Below are 17,423 nucleotides of genomic sequence, written 5' to 3' on the forward strand. Positions count from 1 at the left end.
TGTGTGCGTTTGACTTTCTACGTAGGTCCTGACCATTTGGGACAACAACACACAGACGCATAGGCGCCCTTCTCTAACCTGCGAGGTCACCACAAGACCTAAATCTAAGGATCGGCAACAGCTATCCTAACTAATGGCGATAGGCACCTCTATCTGCTCACATGTGTGAAATTGTTTAGGTTTTTATGTTCTCTTAGCCAATCAGATGCATGATGATGCTATGCTTGCCCTTGCAAAATGGTATAATTGGTGTATGATTTTGTGTAAGTAGAGTTGGCTTGCGACCTCCCTCATGAGATTTTGACGCTCGCTCTACCGATGAAACTGCAAACTATTCTTCAGTAAAATTTTTATCTTTTTGATTGAACTCCACGACTCCTGGTCCTTCTTTCATCATATCTGGTCTCGGGTCTTTTAACTGTTACCCCCTAACAGTCCGGTGTTTGCTTGATCCTGGAGGGACCTGGGACACACAGAGACTCCAGACCTTTACAGACCTGGCCTGACAGACACACCAACTCAGGTTCTGTGTACGGAGTTGACGTGTTCCTGACAGGACTTTGGACAGAAATTGGCTCGGGATCATCTAGATCCGGCTGTGCTGTAAGATGCACCACTCTGTCTGGGTTGTGGTGACGGGAAGTGGGCTTTACAGCCTTCCATTTTTTCTGAAAGAAAGCTCTGACTTTACCCTTGATTCCTTTTGCAGGTTTTTCTAAAATAAAGACAAATTAAATGCAAATTATTAGAAAAAAGTCTGACCACAGATAAAAGACAAACAAATTCCTGAAAATTGGCTTTTATAAGATAAATTCATTAAAGAAAAAAACAAAACACACATTTATATTCATGGACTTCTCAATCTTTTTTTCCAAAACGAGGCCAGGAGTCAAACCCTGAGCCAAGAACTCAAGAAGGACCAGCACAGCATTGCAAATTACAAGAACACTACAAAAATGTGTCACCAGGCTTGGATTGATCATCGGGAGCACCGGGAGAATTTGGCCCGCAGCCTTTTTTATTTTATTTTATATAAATATAGGCCAAAATATAATTATAAATCATTGCCTGCCCAATATACTAAATTGATCATTTCCAAATTCTGCATTCGATAATAAATCGCTAATAATCATGAATCGGTTAGTCTTGACTGTCAGCACTACGATTTGACTCGCGTGCGCTCCGCATCTCAGCCAAACAGCAACAGTTTCGAGCCGAGCAACCAATGCGAGAGGTGTGAGAATGGAGCATTCAAAGCGTGCATTCAAATGAAAGCTCTCCAAGAACAAGCAGTGAAATGTAGCAAAATAGCTGACCTGTTCAAGTGCAGCCTGGTTAGTTTCATCTTCAAGTAGGCTAGTTTTGTCTTCATTAGCTTAGTTAAAGAAACACTCCACCGTTTTTTGAAATAGGGCTTATTCACCGTCTTTCCTACATTTAGATATGTGGGCAAACGCATTTTTGTCTCAGAGCATGCATTGTTTCAGTTTGGCAGCACTGCCGCTAGCTTAGCTTAGCATAGCATATTATTTCAATAATATATTTCAATAAGCCCTATTTCAAAAGACGGTGGAGTGTTCCTTTAAGCAATACACTGCTAGCAAATTTACCAATAGCACCCCATATTATTATCATCATTCAAAATAATCTATGCTTAAGGTCATCATTATTATTAGTGCTGGGTGAGGTGGCCAAAAACCTGCATCACAATTTTTTTTTTTTAAGATTTAGGCGGTTTCACAATACATCACGTTTTTCTCCCTATACTGTGAAGGCTTATTTTACTGTCAGGAGTACAGTGAATATAGTCATGTAAAAAAGTTAGGACACCCTACTGAATTTCATGGTTTTCCAGATCAGGACATGATAACAATTCATCTAGTGCTTGGCAGGTCTTTGGAAAATTTGGAAAATAAAACCTCAGATGACATATCATACCTATATTTACAAATATATTTAGCAAAAATAAAGCCTAGATGGAAAAGCCATGGGTGACAAATATGGCAAAAGAAAAAGAAAATCCATAAAGACGCACAAGGGTTATTATTTGTCCTTGTGTCCATTTGTATAAACATACAGAATGCTAATATATGAGACTGAACTCACCAGCAGCTGCTTGTGACACTAAACACCCGTGTAGATTAGATGAGGAACCAACAGGAGTAGGAAGAAAAATTAAAACAAACACTAGAAACATCAGGCTGAAATGGATATGAATCAGAGTGGTAATATCTAGAGACTCACCGTCTGTCGGCTCGGACTCTTTAAACCAGTCATGATCTAAAATTTCCTGTAAGGTGATCCATGGTCCTCTGACAATAAGTTCCATTTCTAGATCCAGGTATTCTGTAAAAGTTTTTAGAAGAGAGCTGAATAGTCCTGTTTGATTCCTGTCATTTTTCCTTAACAAAATAAATATCTTAATAGAAAAAAATATTTCTGCATGTGCTCATTTTTATTTGGTAAAATGTAATATTCTGACTGTTTGACTTTTATTCAAATTAACCATTGGTCATCATCATGCATTTAGATCATAATAACCACAGATAAAACCAGGCATAGCCTATAGCACCACACTATCATGGCAAAATGTTATTTTATGGTTTCTATGGTATTTGTATGAAAAAGAGTAGCCTATACATTATTAAATAATGTAATTATATTCCATTAGTCATTTAATACATTGTCTACATTAATAATATAATACAATTCAATATGTATATCCCACATTTCATAGTGCAGTTAATATTACTAGGCTAACGTTACAGTTAATCCGTGGTAAATTATGGGAATTTGTAGACGGAAAAGCCTTCTGACTGTATCGTTGCGCAGTGTTTCTCCTGTTCGTCAGTGCTGTTTCATCTGGTTTAAATCACTGAGACATGTGTTGTTCACTGAATTCAAGCACTTCTCACTGGATCTCATGACCGAGACCGATCAGAGTAAACACGTCTGCTCTAGTGAGCTCATCTAGATGGATAGTGGATGCTAAACGAAGTGACCGTTCGAAAGCGAACTATCATTATCATTTTATCGCCCAGTCCTAATATAAATAACTTGCCTTGAAAATTCACTGTCAATCCATCCACTGTGTTTTACACTTTGCTTATTTGTCAGAGGTAATTTTACTGTCACTTGTTTAAGAGCTTTACATGTTTTTAAAACAATGTTATTTCCATTTCGTTATTATTCTCATCTCACCTTTGGACAAGCGTTTATTTTTCCAAACAGCGACCATCTTCAACAGCATTTCGTATAAGCGGTAATTTGTTATGAAGAAAGTTCTCCCATCTGATCTTGAAGCAAATTCCTCACCTCCTGTAAGCAATACATATTCAGTGTTTAGTAAAACACCCTTATTTCCATATCCTGTGCATAATAAATCAGTGAATTGTGCTCAAAAACCAAACTCACGTCTTTCTCTGATTAGCTTTGCTTCGCCAAAGCCAGTTAACTTGATCTGCATGGTGTCTTTGTTGATGAGTACTTTTCTCATGGTTATGTCATGAAGAAAAACATCCCGATCCCTGCAGTGCTGTATCACAACGATGACTTTCTGCATGACGTCTTTTGCTACTGCTTCAGTCAGATGACCTCCGTTTTCTTTGATGAAATCAAACAAGGTTATGCTGGTAGGTAGATATTCCATAATTAAGATGTTGTGATCTTTCATGACAAACCAGTCATATAACTTAACGACATGGTCGCCATCTTGCACCCTCAGCATTATAGCTCCCTCTCGACACACAGGTTTGGAATACCCAGCCTAAAAGAAGAGATTGACAAAAGGTTAGTTGACTCCTAACCTCAAATCTCCTTACTAGAGTGAGGGAAATTCAAGATGAAAATGAACTTTACATGTACTTTCCAACTGATGTTTCAAGGCTTTGATTGTCTATTTCAGTTTTATCTTATGCTGTCTACATACACAATTATCAATTACCGAATACAAATTTAAATATAGCTGCAAGCAGCAATACCGGGGCCAAGCGCAAAAAAAGACAATAATACGACAAGACATGGCTGAAAGTGTCAGACCAACTGCAACAATTAGCAAATAAAGACATTTAAAGATTAATTTAGTCAAAATGGCTGAAAAATCACAAACAATAACTAAAAATATGATTTAATGGATTATCACTTTCGACAAATAGGTGCCGTGGTTACAAAATCGATGTGATGTTGTCAGAGTCTGGTGACAATGACAAACCTTAAGACCAATGGCATTAAAATAGGCAGCTTTATTTAAAAGTTATTCGCATTTTTGACAATTTTAACCAACAGATAGCGCTGTCTGGAAATCTTTTGAGTACCTTCAGGGCATGGTGCTGATGACACAATCTGAGTTTCGTAATGTTACAGCAATACATTCATTAAGTATAGCATTTTACATCACAAAACTGTATTAAAGTCAATGGGAATTTCATGTTTTGTTCTATTATAGCGCAACCAAGAGGCTCAATCCCACCATTTTTTTTATGTGTCCTCAGAGTGAGTCCATACATCTGTGTGTCAATTTTGGTGAAAATATCTCAATCTGCTTCGGAGTTATAGACATTAATGTGAAAAAACACGTCAAAAATGACTGACACGTGATTTTGATTGAATTTTACTACCCCGTACTATCAATATTTTCACATTTGGCCATTGAAGATTAACTATCGACCTATGTTTCCAAACTTCTGACGGTGATTTCGTCTCGATCGGACTGGGGGTTTCGAAGATATCGGCAAATGTTTTTTAAGCGCTAAATTATAAGGCTGCACAAACCATATGCCGAAACCTGGCAAGTCTGGTATCGTTGGACTCGGCAAGGATTCAGGAGTCAAATGAGAAGACTCCTGTGAAAATAAGTCAACCACAGACAGAGTTATAAGCATTTGAAAATTTTATTTTACCACTAGGTGGCGCTGTTTCGAAACTTCTCAGGCTCCTTTAAGGCATCGTACTGATGACCTATACCGAGTTTCGTAACAATTTGTTTATGCGTTCATAAAATACAGCATTTTAACACATAATCCAAAATGGCCGATCTGGGAAAAATGGATATCAGTCGACTCGCCTTGATACCCTGAATCTAACGATACCACTTTTGGACTGGGGATGTCCAGATCCGATCACGTGACCGGAAATCGGGCCCGATCACGTGGTTTCAGACTCGATCGGAATCGGACGTTACCTCCCGATCAGGACTCGGATATAATATATGTATATATATATTCTCATTATTTTTTAACACTATAGTTATGCGGTGGCACAGAGTTAGACCCTTTTGACTCCACACAGAAACAGCAATGCGTGTGGCATGACATCACTTTGTTGACATCACCAAAAGTGAAGAATTTACTGTTTGTTAACAGAGTTGTTGAATGTTAAAATAAGGTGAATTAAATAAAAAATAAGGAACATCCTGGATCTGTTTTTTCGCTCTTCTTTATTCTTTTTTTATGTATTATAGAAGTATCGGATCGGGACTCGGTATCGGTACATACTCAAAATCAAATGACTCGGACTCGAGGGCAAAAAAACCTGATCGGGACATCCCTACTTTGGACAAACCGTTCAGAAGTTATAAGCAAAAATAGCAATTCTTATATCTCCAGACCAGTAAGTGGCGCTGCGCCGAAACGCTGCATGTTGCCTAGGATCATGCTTGTGATGACATGTACCAAGTTTGGTTGGAATTCGATAAAGCGTTGTGGAGATACAGCCTTACGTAAGAGCTACGTAAAATTAGTTTGCGCATTTATTGAGAACAGTTTGACGAATAGACTTGAATTCCATAACTTTTTGTCGGCATTGTCTGGAAATGATCTGGTTCAATTTTCGTGCAAATCGGACAAACCGTCTAGGACGAGTTTGAAAAAGTAGTTTTTTTGGACAATTCAAAATCGCGAAAGCATTGTTATGACAGAAAATGACGTCATAGGGTGCACTCGAATCGCCATGAGCTCAGGAATAAGAGGAAAAAATAATTTAGTTTCAAGCCCTTTTATTAGCATTAAAATGAATTTGCATAAACATGAGTGAAACTTTGGACTGTTGGTGGCGCTAGAGGGAATGAGTTGGAGACACCGAAATTGGTGTATTTAACCCTCTGGGGTCGGCAATCACGCCGGCGTGATTTGCGCGATTTTTTTCACATTGCAGCTGAATAGATTTAAAATACTCCGTCATTTGTGGTCATACAGACTTAAATATGAAAAAAGAATCTGTGAGATGTCTACTTTTGTATGTGTCCACTTACAATCAAAACAAAACGTTGTGCTTTTGTAAAATAAAGAAATTAAACAGGGTGTGCTTTCTGCCTCTCCGTCTCGTGAACTTTTTTTTTCTTGAGCACGTCTCTAAACATAAACAAAACTCAGTGAATACTTGTCACACATTTGTGAGCTCTATATATTTATAAACATTTAAGTGTGTAGTTTTAAATGATCTGATTCAAAACGAAAACAAATATTCTCTGTTTAAGTAATTTGTATAAAACCAACAAGATATCCAGGTTCTCTAACCTTTGCTCATTAGTTTTAAATGATTAGTTCACTTTTAAAATGAAAATTCTGTCATCATATACTCACCCTTAAGTTGTTTCAAACCTGTATGAATTTCTTTCCTCTGCTGAACACAAAGGAAGATATTTAGAAGAATGTCAGTAACCAGACAGTTTTTGGTTCCCATTGACTTCCATAGTATATTTTTTTTCCTACTATGGAAGTCAATGGGAACCAAAAACTATTTGGTTACTGACATTCTTCTAAATATCTTCCTTTGTGTTCAGCAGAGGAAAGAAATTCATACAGGTTTGAAACAACTTAAGGTTGAGTATATGATGACAGAATTTTCACTTTAAAAGTGAACTAATCCTTTAATGTGACCACACCCACACGCGCAAAACATATAGAGATGCAAATCGTCCATGCGTTGCGCGAACGCGCCCATTACCTCAACAACAAAGCGCCGCCAAACTTCATCAGTCCTCTGCTGTTCGTTTGGAAGACACGCTGTGAGATGGATTTACATCATAAGAAGAAGAACGCGATTTGAAGACAAGAAAGATTTTAAGGTAAGAAATTATTCTGAATTATATTAGTTAGTGTTATTGCATACACTTCACATTGCAGTCGCGCTGTGTGTTTGAAATAGAGGATGGATATACCCGAGCCCACATCAGCGCGGCATTGAACATTTTACTTTTAAAACAGCTTATTATGTAGGTAGCCAATGTGCCTGATGCTTTCACTTGATGCAAACGTTCGTTTTTGTGATTAAAATACATGTAAAATATTACCATAACATCTGTCTTCCTGTGTGCGGAAATTTGTTTATGTAGCCGTGACAACGAAACGCGTCATATCGATGTAAACATTTGAAGTAACATATGATAATAGATATATTTTTCTCTAGTGTAGTGTTACTGAAGTGTTCCTTTTTAACGATGCCTACTATTGTTATTATTTTATGCAGCCCTGCATGTATGCCTACAAGGCACAACAAACCTGGTGTTAATTTTATAGGCCTATATATATATATATATATATATATATATATATAATATGTGTGTGTGTATTTTATAATTTTTTTAAAGCAATTTTAACCAGAACAAATCTAAAATGTATTCCCAAAATCGTGCAGCCCTAGTTTCTCTTGATATCAGCATGTTCACATCTTTTTTTTTTTAATCTTTTTTTTTTAGGTATAGTCTTGCTGACTTCAACATGAGCAGAACATGGTAAAGTGAAAAAACACCTGGGAAATGACAGGTATGCACTATGTTTCAGGAATGGCACAAAGGTGTGTGACTGGTTAAGTCTCTGTCTTTAGTTCAGTGTGTTAAATAATGTGCTATTTTGCCATGTGTTGTGTATCTTTGGATTGTTGTGTTGTAAATAAATCCAAACAATCAAAAAGCCATTCTTTTTAAAATCTCCTCATTCTTTGTTCAAAGTTCCTCATAGGACCTGAGAGCTCCTAATAGGGCCATTATGGGAGGCTCTTTGTCTTTCTCAGCTGTGAAACACTCAATATTCATGGTTGGTTAACGCCTACTCGCATAAAGCTTTCTTACACAAGACATGTCTTACAAATTTTAAATCAATATATTCCTGAATGAGTAGTCAAGGTGATTTTCACATAGTTTTGGAGCAAATATTCTAGGCTACGTGATACAATTTTCAAAAGTCTTGTGTAGAAATAATCAATTTGGGTTTCATGACCTCATTTCAGTGACTTTTTTTTTGTCATTTTCACAAACCACGCATAAATGTTATTATCTCAAAACTACAAGCTTTTAAAATTCATGCTGCTGACATATTATTGTAGCAGAATTTGTGCTGAATGCAGTGTAATAAGATTTTAGCCATGAAAATGTCACAAGTAACAGAAATAAGCACAAATGTTAGAGCATGTCAGAACACCTCCAGGACCCAGAAAACACCTCAGACCCCAGAGGGTTAATGTTGGGACTGTTCTCTATCAGAATGTCAAATCGTTACAACTTTCCCGCAAGCGGTTCTATGGGCTACCATAGACTTCCATGGCGGAAGAAGAAGAGGAATAATAATAGGAACGCTAACAGATACAATAGGTGCTTGGCCGCTAATAATAATAATAAGAAGAACCCGAACGAAAACAATAGGTGCCTCCGCACCTTTGGTGCTTGGCCCCTAATAAATAATTCTTAATAGTAATTTTCATTATGAACAAAATTGTGTCAACTTACCACTTCAATGATGTAATCAAACTGGCGCTTCTTAACAAATTTGATGACCACCTAAAAGATAAAAAAACATTTGCAAACATTAGTGAACTGATTCATTTTTGTTTGTTTACATCAGGGGTGCCCAATCCTGCTCCTGGCGATCGACTGTCCTGCACAGTTCATCTCCAACCCTAATCAAACACACCTGAAGCAACCAATTAAGGTCTTCAGAGCACGTCAGGATCACTTTAAAATTAAAGGCAGGTGTGTTTGATTAGGGTTGGAGATGAACTGTGCAGGACAGTCGATTGCCAGGAGCAGGATTGGGCACCCCTGGTTTACATGATAATCTACAATCTTTTTTAAAACATGTTTTGATCAAAACTGTAAACACTGACGTTTATGTCAGGACTTGAAAGACAGAAGGAAACAAGAGGCAAAAAGTTTGGTGTATCCAGAAAGAGCAACATACTTGTTTGCCATCTGATTTTCGAATTCCTTCACGGACAACGCCATGGGATCCCGATGCCAGTTTCTTTCCCTTTTTATAAAGTGAGTCAAAGGATCCTGAAAAACACACAACAGCATGATACTGAACTGATTGTGACTAAACCTACACACCTGTGCAGATCAGGTGAGGAACCAACCAGTGTGAAGATTACAAATAAAATCAGTAAACGGGCTGAAATTGACATTAATTCAAGTAAGAATAACTGGAGACTCACCGTTTTGTTCCTGCTCAGGCTTTTTGGTTTTGAGGGTTTGGATGGGATGTTTCACAGCTTTCCATGCTCTCAGACCAAAAGACAGAAAAGACTTTCCTTTTGTGTGTTTTTCTGTAAACGACAAACATTGAATAGAAACATCTTTTAATATTAGCAGAGATTACAGCTGAATGATTCACTAGTAAAACTGTCCTAACATAGAGCTGCGTTATGCTGCTAGTTCAAATTAATAATTAGCAGTTTTTGCATTTAAGTTCATGTTCCTGCTCACCCAATTTACAAGAACACTAGAGAAATTACAAGCACAGTCCTGATATGCTGTGTTACATAGAAATCACAGAGTTATTATCTTCTATTTAATATCTGTATTTATGATTTGTATAAACACAGGGCTGGCAACTTTGAGTCTAGCTTGGGAGTGAGAATTATGGAAGGGGGGGGGGGGTGTATAAAAAAACACTTGTATCACATACACTATAAGTTAAGGCTATTGTGATTGTCAAAACATTTGGTAGCATAACTAAACATAATTGTATTAAGTTTAGTGGCAGCATGGTGCAATTCTTGGTATAGGTTACTGCTTTTTTTTGATCAAATTTTTATTTAATTATTGTGGTTTTATTCCCATCTTGATTCAATTTGGATACGTATTTAGGTATAGTAGATACATGTTAATTTTTAAAGGTTAATAATAACAACTCAAATTAAATATAGGCCTAATGCGGTTTTTATTAAAACAAAATATTTATAATATTTAATGATATAGTACGTCTCACTTAAGGTAAAGGGATATTCTGAAGATTTCCAAATTTTCCAAAATTAACGGAACATGAAGTTTTAATCCCACCCAAACCCATCTGAGAAAGCAGCTGGTGTTAAAAATACGCCATTATTTCACCACAGGGTGTTCGTTTAAACTAGTGACCGCGATGCTGAAGTGTGTGAGAACCGGTGAGAACGGATGAATAACATCAGTACGAACCGTTGGATTAATTTTTTTGGATTAAATATTTTTACCATTCTGTGTAATTTTTCCGATGTCAATCTTTTCACTATTAACATGTTTATGCCCCAAATGCTATAATATTCAAAGTAGTTTTTCATTCTTTAAATCCGATCGCTCAAACCACTTCTAGTTGGGGGCCATAAGCACATATTCGCGCAAATTCATCTAAAAGCGCCAAATTTGGCACAGATGTAGCTCATGTCATACTGAAATGATTTAGCTAGGGCACCGGAGCCAGCGACCCTCAGGGCCAAGATGGCCGCCAAATCCAATGTGCATCCGCGAGATGGCGCTCAAAGTCTACCCTCCCGTCTAAGGCCTGCAGGACCACATCAGCTCTCGTCAGCCGCGCTTTCTCCGCCGCTGGACAGGCTGCTTCTGCCCTGCATTCGATGGCAGCCTTGCAGATTCTCCAGGCCGATCTCCTCCGCCAAATGGACGAGAAGGGCCCGGACCAGGTCCGTGACGGACCTGCGCAGCGCAATGGACCTTTCCCTTCGCACCACTAAGTCCACAGCCCAGGCTATTGGGAGATGCATGGCCTCGCTCACTGTCACAGAGAGACACCTCTGGTTAACGCTTGCCGACATGAGCGAATCTGAGCGAGCCGTGTTCCTCAATGCCCCGCTCTCCCCCGCCGGTCTCTTTGGCCCAGCGGTAAGCGGGTTTGTGGATCGGTTTTCGGAGGTACAGAAAACCACGCAGGCCTTGAACCTGCAATTGGGAGAAACGGTGAAATGTGGTTTTCCAACAACGCAGAGACAACCCTTTCTTCAGCCTGCCAGAGGCGTGACTCCAGGGCCGACGAGATGATTGACCTCATTGTCAGCATGACCAACCTCCAAAATGAGAATCTTGAGAGGGACTTGGTGGCTCTAAAAATCACATGACCACTGCGATCATCCCACAGGCAACGTGTGGACTCCCCTCTGGACCTGTAGACGCCGGCCAAAATCAGTAGCCCCATGTAGGCACGGAGATCTGTGGAGTCCACCCCGGTCAAGTTTCTCATTGTGTGGCGCCCGTAAAAAACAGATTGAACACAGAATCGATGTTCTGGACCCTTGCGATGGCATAGTGCGTCGGCCCTGGAGTCACGCCTCTGGCAGGCTGAAGAAAGGGAGTTATTGCGTTGGTGGAAAACCACACTTCGCCGTTTCTCCCAATCCACCCAGATCCAGGATCCTACGAATCCTCCTCGCCTTCAGTGGAAGCTAGGGTGATGGGTGGTGCCACATCCAAATCAGGATCTGACTCTCCTGAGTCTGTGGTGTCAGAGGGAGAAGACAATACATCCTGCAGCTCGCTGGAGGGGTCAGACTGCATACTCCTCTCTAAAACTTCACAAGTCAAGCCCTTTCTCATGTTGCTTGCTGCTCTTCTCACCATCAAATGACCAGCAGGCTTGCATGCAAGTGTTTAAATCCACTTGCTTAGTTTTTGTTTAGTCTGCATTTCTCACCATCAAAAGGCAGCAGATGCATAAATACACTTACTTTGTTTTTGTTTACTCTTTTTTTGTTGTTCTGAGAGCTGAGGTGCATATTTTGATTTTCTCAGACACATCAAGGTGAGTTCTCACTCACACACACACACACACACACACACACACACACACACACACACACACACACACTTTATTGTGCTATTATACTCCATAACCCCATGGGAAAGCCAAAAACTAAGCGTTTTTTTGCACAGGCCTAAAGGGTTAATGGTGCGACCTGGTTATTAACAGTAAAAATTACAAATTGTACCACTTCCCAACAGGGAAAACCACCAACAATCAAAAATGCATTATGGTGTCATGGCTTTGCAATCAAAAAATTTGGTTATAATGGAAGTCAATGGGGCACAAACAGTAAATAAGGGAGAAAAAGTTAAAATCTGATGCTGCACAAAAACTAACAATGCATCAAAACCAATGTTGTTTCTAATCTTTGACATGTCCAAGACTGTGATAAAAGGTAAAAAAAAAATCCAGTCTACAATCACATTTTATATTGAAAATAAGTCATTTTGTGTGTTTTTTCCCCCTCAAATCAGTGACATCATTTATGAATTTGGCAATTAAAAAGTTAAAATCCTGAATTTATTTTAAACATTTAGTAGTTTTGGTTGATTAATAGATTTAAGGAAAAAAATAAAAAAATATTGATCTGATACATTTTTACAGCAGTTTAAAGTAGTGGCTGTTTTCAGCCACGAACATAACGAAAGGTTAGTGAATTTGAACAATGCACAAGGGTTAAGCACAGTCCTTTTCAGTTAAAATGCAAATATGCATTCTACGCTTTCATTCGAATAGCCTACTGTTACAAAGTTTGAGTTGAGTGAGAAGTAACTGTAACCCGACTGTTATTTCTGCATACATTTGAGTTTTGATTTGTTAAACAAGTACAGTTACCTCAACTTACCTGTCGAGCGCGCAGGCGCATCTGTCGGGCTACTGCTGGGTTTTCTCTCAGATAACACAGCAGCGCTGGTCGATGGTTGAGCAATGCCCAAGGGAAAGTATTGAAATGCACCCACGAACACGTCGCTGCTGCTGTTATCCATCTTCAAGTTTGTAAACTGTTTCTATTGACTGCGTGTTTGCACTACAGGAACATAACTCTGACAATCACTGGACGTCGCCTGTGACGTCATGATGAACAACTGGCGCGCCTGTGACGTCATATGATGGCTTGGAAGGGAACCATTGACACCGAGAAGAAAGAGTTCAAACTTTTCACATGTGCTGGCGCTCATGTTGTCAGCAAGGACGAGTCGTATAATATTTGATGGAGTTCAGTGTCCCGACTAAAGTGGGAAGACGTCCTGAAAAGTTAATGAAAACAATGAGTTGTCCGTGCAATCAAGTCCATTCAACTTTGTCCAGTGAAAGAGCTGTAGTGTTGGGTCGGTTAGTGAGTTCTGAGTGTGGTCTAGTTCTACTCTACTCTGACCCCAATTCAATAGAGGATCTGAGACACTAGAAAAGTGTGGTGCACAAGGACAAGGATCATTTGACTGACCTGCAGGAAACCTGAGAAAAAAAGAAGAAAAAAACGAATTAATAATAGTAACCTATATGTCAAACTATGTAATTTATGTTATAGCCTATATTCTTATATTGTCGTAATATATTTATTTTCTAATATCTGTCTGATCCAATAAAAAAAAAATCTACAATATAAAACAAATCAGGTCTTGGCAACTCAGCAGTGATGAAGCATTGCCATCTAGCGGTGAAATGCATGCAACACACTTTAAGATTACTATAGCGACAAAAAATACTTTTTTTTTAGAATCTCGGGCAAAATAATATTACAGTACTGTACTGTTATAACAGAAATGACATTTTGGAGTTGTGTACGGCCTATTGGTGCACTTTACACGAGAGTCATCCATAAAAATCATGGAGGTAAATTGGGAAACAATTTCCCCCAATCACTTTAATTCTGCAGTAGGCTATTTTCTGGTGATTTTGACTGCATGCTGTGCACATTTACTAATACATAAATTAATAATACATTAAATACCTAAAGAGACCTATTTACAAAATTGTAGTGCAATTACTTACTACTAAAGTTTTAAAACGCTATTAAAAGTATTATTGTTATTAATGGTGCTTGCCTATAGGCAAAGCAACATTAGTGTTATTGCTCATACTTATTATTAATGGTGCTTGCCTATAGGCAAAGCACATTAGTGTTATTGCTCATACTTATTATTCTTCCTACTTCTTATTCCGCCGTTTTTTTGACGCGCTACTCCTCCCGCAGTTTTTGTCACAGACCCCTGAATGAGGTGTCAAATCGTGCGGCCTATATGGGAATGGTGTGCTATGACTTTTATAAGAGATCGGGGGTGCGGTGTTCGCCCCGGGGGCGAAAAAGTCGCCGAAAAATCCCATAGACTTAACATTGCGTCAAACTTTGACGCCTCATAGCTCAGAGCGAGGATTTTGCAGAAATGTGAAATTCACCACATTTGGAGAGGCTGGCAGGCTCTGTAAGAATATACCTCACAATGGGGTAAAAGTTGCACCCCTGGGGGGCAGGAGCGCCCGAAAGTTTCCCATTGACTTAACATGGTGTAGGACGGCCCATGAAATGGAGAGAGAGAGAGAGAGAGAGTAAGCGATTTTGTATTGAACATAACTCTGGATCACAGTGTCATAGAGACAAGGGGGCGGGCTCATTTTACTCACATGACCAATCAGTCTCTCAGGATTATTGTGAAGCTATCAGGCCACGCCCCTAGCAACCATTTAGAGCACCTTAGCAACAAGTTCCATAGACTTCTATTGAAAGAGATCAAAGGGATATCTTTGGATAGAAGAGTCATAGAAAGATGAGGGTGGTCTCGTTTGACTCGGGGCATCAAACAGCCAATCATGAATCACATCAACACTTCCTAGCCCCTCCCTAGCAACCATTGTAGAGCACCTTAGCAACCACAATTCACAGAATCATAGCTCAGAGCAAGGATGTCGCAGAGACGTGTAATTTGGCACATTTAAAGAGACTGGCAGGCTCTGTAAGAACATACCACACAATGGGGTAAAAGTTGCACCCCTGAGGGGCAGGAGGGGCCCAAAGTTGCCCCAATGAAGTACTATGGTGTAGGACAGCCCATGAAATGGGCTGTCCTACACCATAGTAAGCGATATTCTATTGAACATAACTCTGGATCACATTTGAAGAGGCTGGCAGGCTCTGTAAGAACATACCACACAATGGGGTAAAAGTTGCACCCCTGAGGGGCAGGAGGGGCCCAAAGTTGCCCCAATGAAGTACTATGGTGTAGGACAGCCCATGAAATGGGCTGTCCTACACCATAGAAACCGCATTTGTATTGAACATAACTCTGGAACACAGTGTCATAGAGACAAGGGGGCGGGCTCATTTTACTCAGACGACCAATCAGTCTCTCAGGATCATTGTGAAGCTTTCAAGCCACGCCCTAGCAACCATTTAGAGCTCCTTAGCAACAAGCTCCATAGACTTCCATTGAAAGAGATCAAAGGGATATCTTTGGATAGAAGAGTCATAGAAACATGAGGGTTGTCTCGTTTGACTCGGGGCAGCAAACAGCCAATCATGAATCACATCAACACTTCCTAGCCCCTCCTTAGCAACCATTGTCGAGCACCTTAGCAACCAAAATCCAGACAGGGATATCTTCCATTCTGAATGTCACAGAGGCATGGGAGTTGGTTTATATCATTCATACTGACAAGTAGCCTTTGGAGTTTCATGATTGGCAGCTGCGGAGCCACTCCCTAGCAACAAAACAGAGTACCCTAGCAACCATTTTGCAAGACCTATATCTCTGCATCAAAACATCGTATAGACATGGGGGTTGGTTTATACATTCACACTGACTTTGGAGCTTCATGATTGGCAGCTGCTAAGCCACTCCCTAGCAACCAAACAGATTACCCTAGCAACCGTTTTGCAAGACTAATATCTCTGCATCAAAACATCGTACAGAGATGGGGGTTGGCTCTTTTGACTCATGCTAGCAAACAGGACTTGCTACATGCTACACATGCTAGCAGTGAATAGCTACATGCTAATTTTGATTAGCTTAGTGCTAAATCATGTCAAGAAAATGCTACAAACTCCACAGTAACCATCTGTGACAACTACCAACCACCTAGTAACACTATAGCAACTACCCAGAATACCCCAGCAACTGCCTAGCAATGCCCTAGCAACCAACCAGAACACCCTAGCAACTGCCTAGCAACCACTCAGAATACCCTAGCAACCACCCAAAGCTCCCTAGCAACCGACTAGTAACCACCCAGAACACCCTAGCAACGCCCTAGCAACCAACCAGAACAGCCTAGCAACGCCCTAGCAACCACCCAGAATACCATAGCAACCGCCTAGCTACCACCAAGAACACCCTAGCAACCGCCTAGCAACTACCCAGAACACCCTAGCAACCAACCAGAACACCCTAGCAACCACCCAGAAAAGCCTAGCAACTGCCTAGCAACCACCCAGAACACCCTAGCAACCGCCTAGCAACATCCCAGAACACCCTAGCAACCGCCTAGCAACCACCCAGAACACCTTAGCAACTGCCTAGCAACGCCCTAGCAACCACCCATAATACCCTAGCAACCACCCAGAACACCCTAGCAACCACCTAGCAACCACCCAGAACACCCTAGCAACCACTTAGCAACCGCCCTGAACACCCTAGCAACAACATAGCAACCACCCAGAATACCTTAGCAACTGCCTAACACTCGGCTAGAACACCATAGCAGCAGTTTGATAACACCATAGCAACCATCTAGAACCCCTTAGCAATCGTCTAATAAAGCCAAAGCAGCTACCCACGACACAATCGACACAAGGCCTTAGTACCTCTCTGTCTCTCTCTCTCTCTCTCTGTCTCTCTCTTTTACACACACACACACACACACACACACACACACACACACACACACACACACACACACACACACACACACACACACACACACACACACACACACACACACACACACTCACTCTCTCTCTCTCTCTGTATGTTTCAGTTACCGAATCATAGCCATCCATCATCTAGCTGCAAGATTGCTGGTTAATAAATGGTTTCAGTGTTTTTCTTCCATTTTCGTATATTCTTATGTTCATAAATAGAAAAAAACAATTGGTGCACATAAACAAACTTTAAAAAATTCGAATAATTCATTTTCAAATCCTATTTTATCCATAGGAATAAAATGGTAATGGTTGACTAACGTGACAAATGAATGAAAGACTCAGAAGAGTCAGAGACGAAGAATCATTTCTCTTCCTGGTACAGGCAGTCTCTATGGGGCTGTCACAAGATAAATGAACGACTCAACCCCGAAGACTCCATCGAAAGTTGAAATAATAATTTCTGTCCTGTACAGAATTTATAGGATGTATAAATGTGTCGCGCATGCACAGCACAAATGATCGAATCACTTTTATAAAAGATTTGTTCAAAATGAACGAATCGT

The 17,423-nt window shown here is 39.9% G+C and overlaps 1 protein-coding gene across 2 annotated transcripts in view; it reads right to left on the reverse strand.

Moving 5' to 3' along the window:
- Positions 1-295: 295 nt before the first annotated feature.
- The window catches only part of LOC307011909 (serine/threonine-protein kinase pim-3-like), a 45,019-nt gene continuing 27,891 nt past the window's right edge, over positions 296-17,423 (reverse strand). For both annotated transcript variants that reach the window (XM_079638003.1, XM_079638002.1), the window contains 9 exons: positions 12,847-13,457; positions 9,424-9,534; positions 9,171-9,265; positions 8,720-8,770; positions 3,415-3,766; positions 3,202-3,318; positions 2,245-2,346; positions 2,107-2,124; positions 296-715 (listed from right to left, as the gene is read on the reverse strand). In XM_079638003.1, coding sequence (XP_079494129.1) covers positions 429-715; positions 2,107-2,124; positions 2,245-2,346; positions 3,202-3,318; positions 3,415-3,766; positions 8,720-8,770; positions 9,171-9,265; positions 9,424-9,534; positions 12,847-12,988 — 1,275 coding nt within the window. In that variant the 5' untranslated portion in view covers positions 12,989-13,457 and the 3' untranslated portion in view covers positions 296-428. The remainder of the gene's footprint in view (positions 716-2,106; positions 2,125-2,244; positions 2,347-3,201; positions 3,319-3,414; positions 3,767-8,719; positions 8,771-9,170; positions 9,266-9,423; positions 9,535-12,846; positions 13,458-17,423) is intronic.

The sequence above is a fragment of the Phoxinus phoxinus genome, assembly GCF_949152265.1.
Source record: "Phoxinus phoxinus genome assembly, chromosome: 15".
Classification (NCBI taxonomy): domain Eukaryota; kingdom Metazoa; phylum Chordata; class Actinopteri; order Cypriniformes; family Leuciscidae; genus Phoxinus; species Phoxinus phoxinus.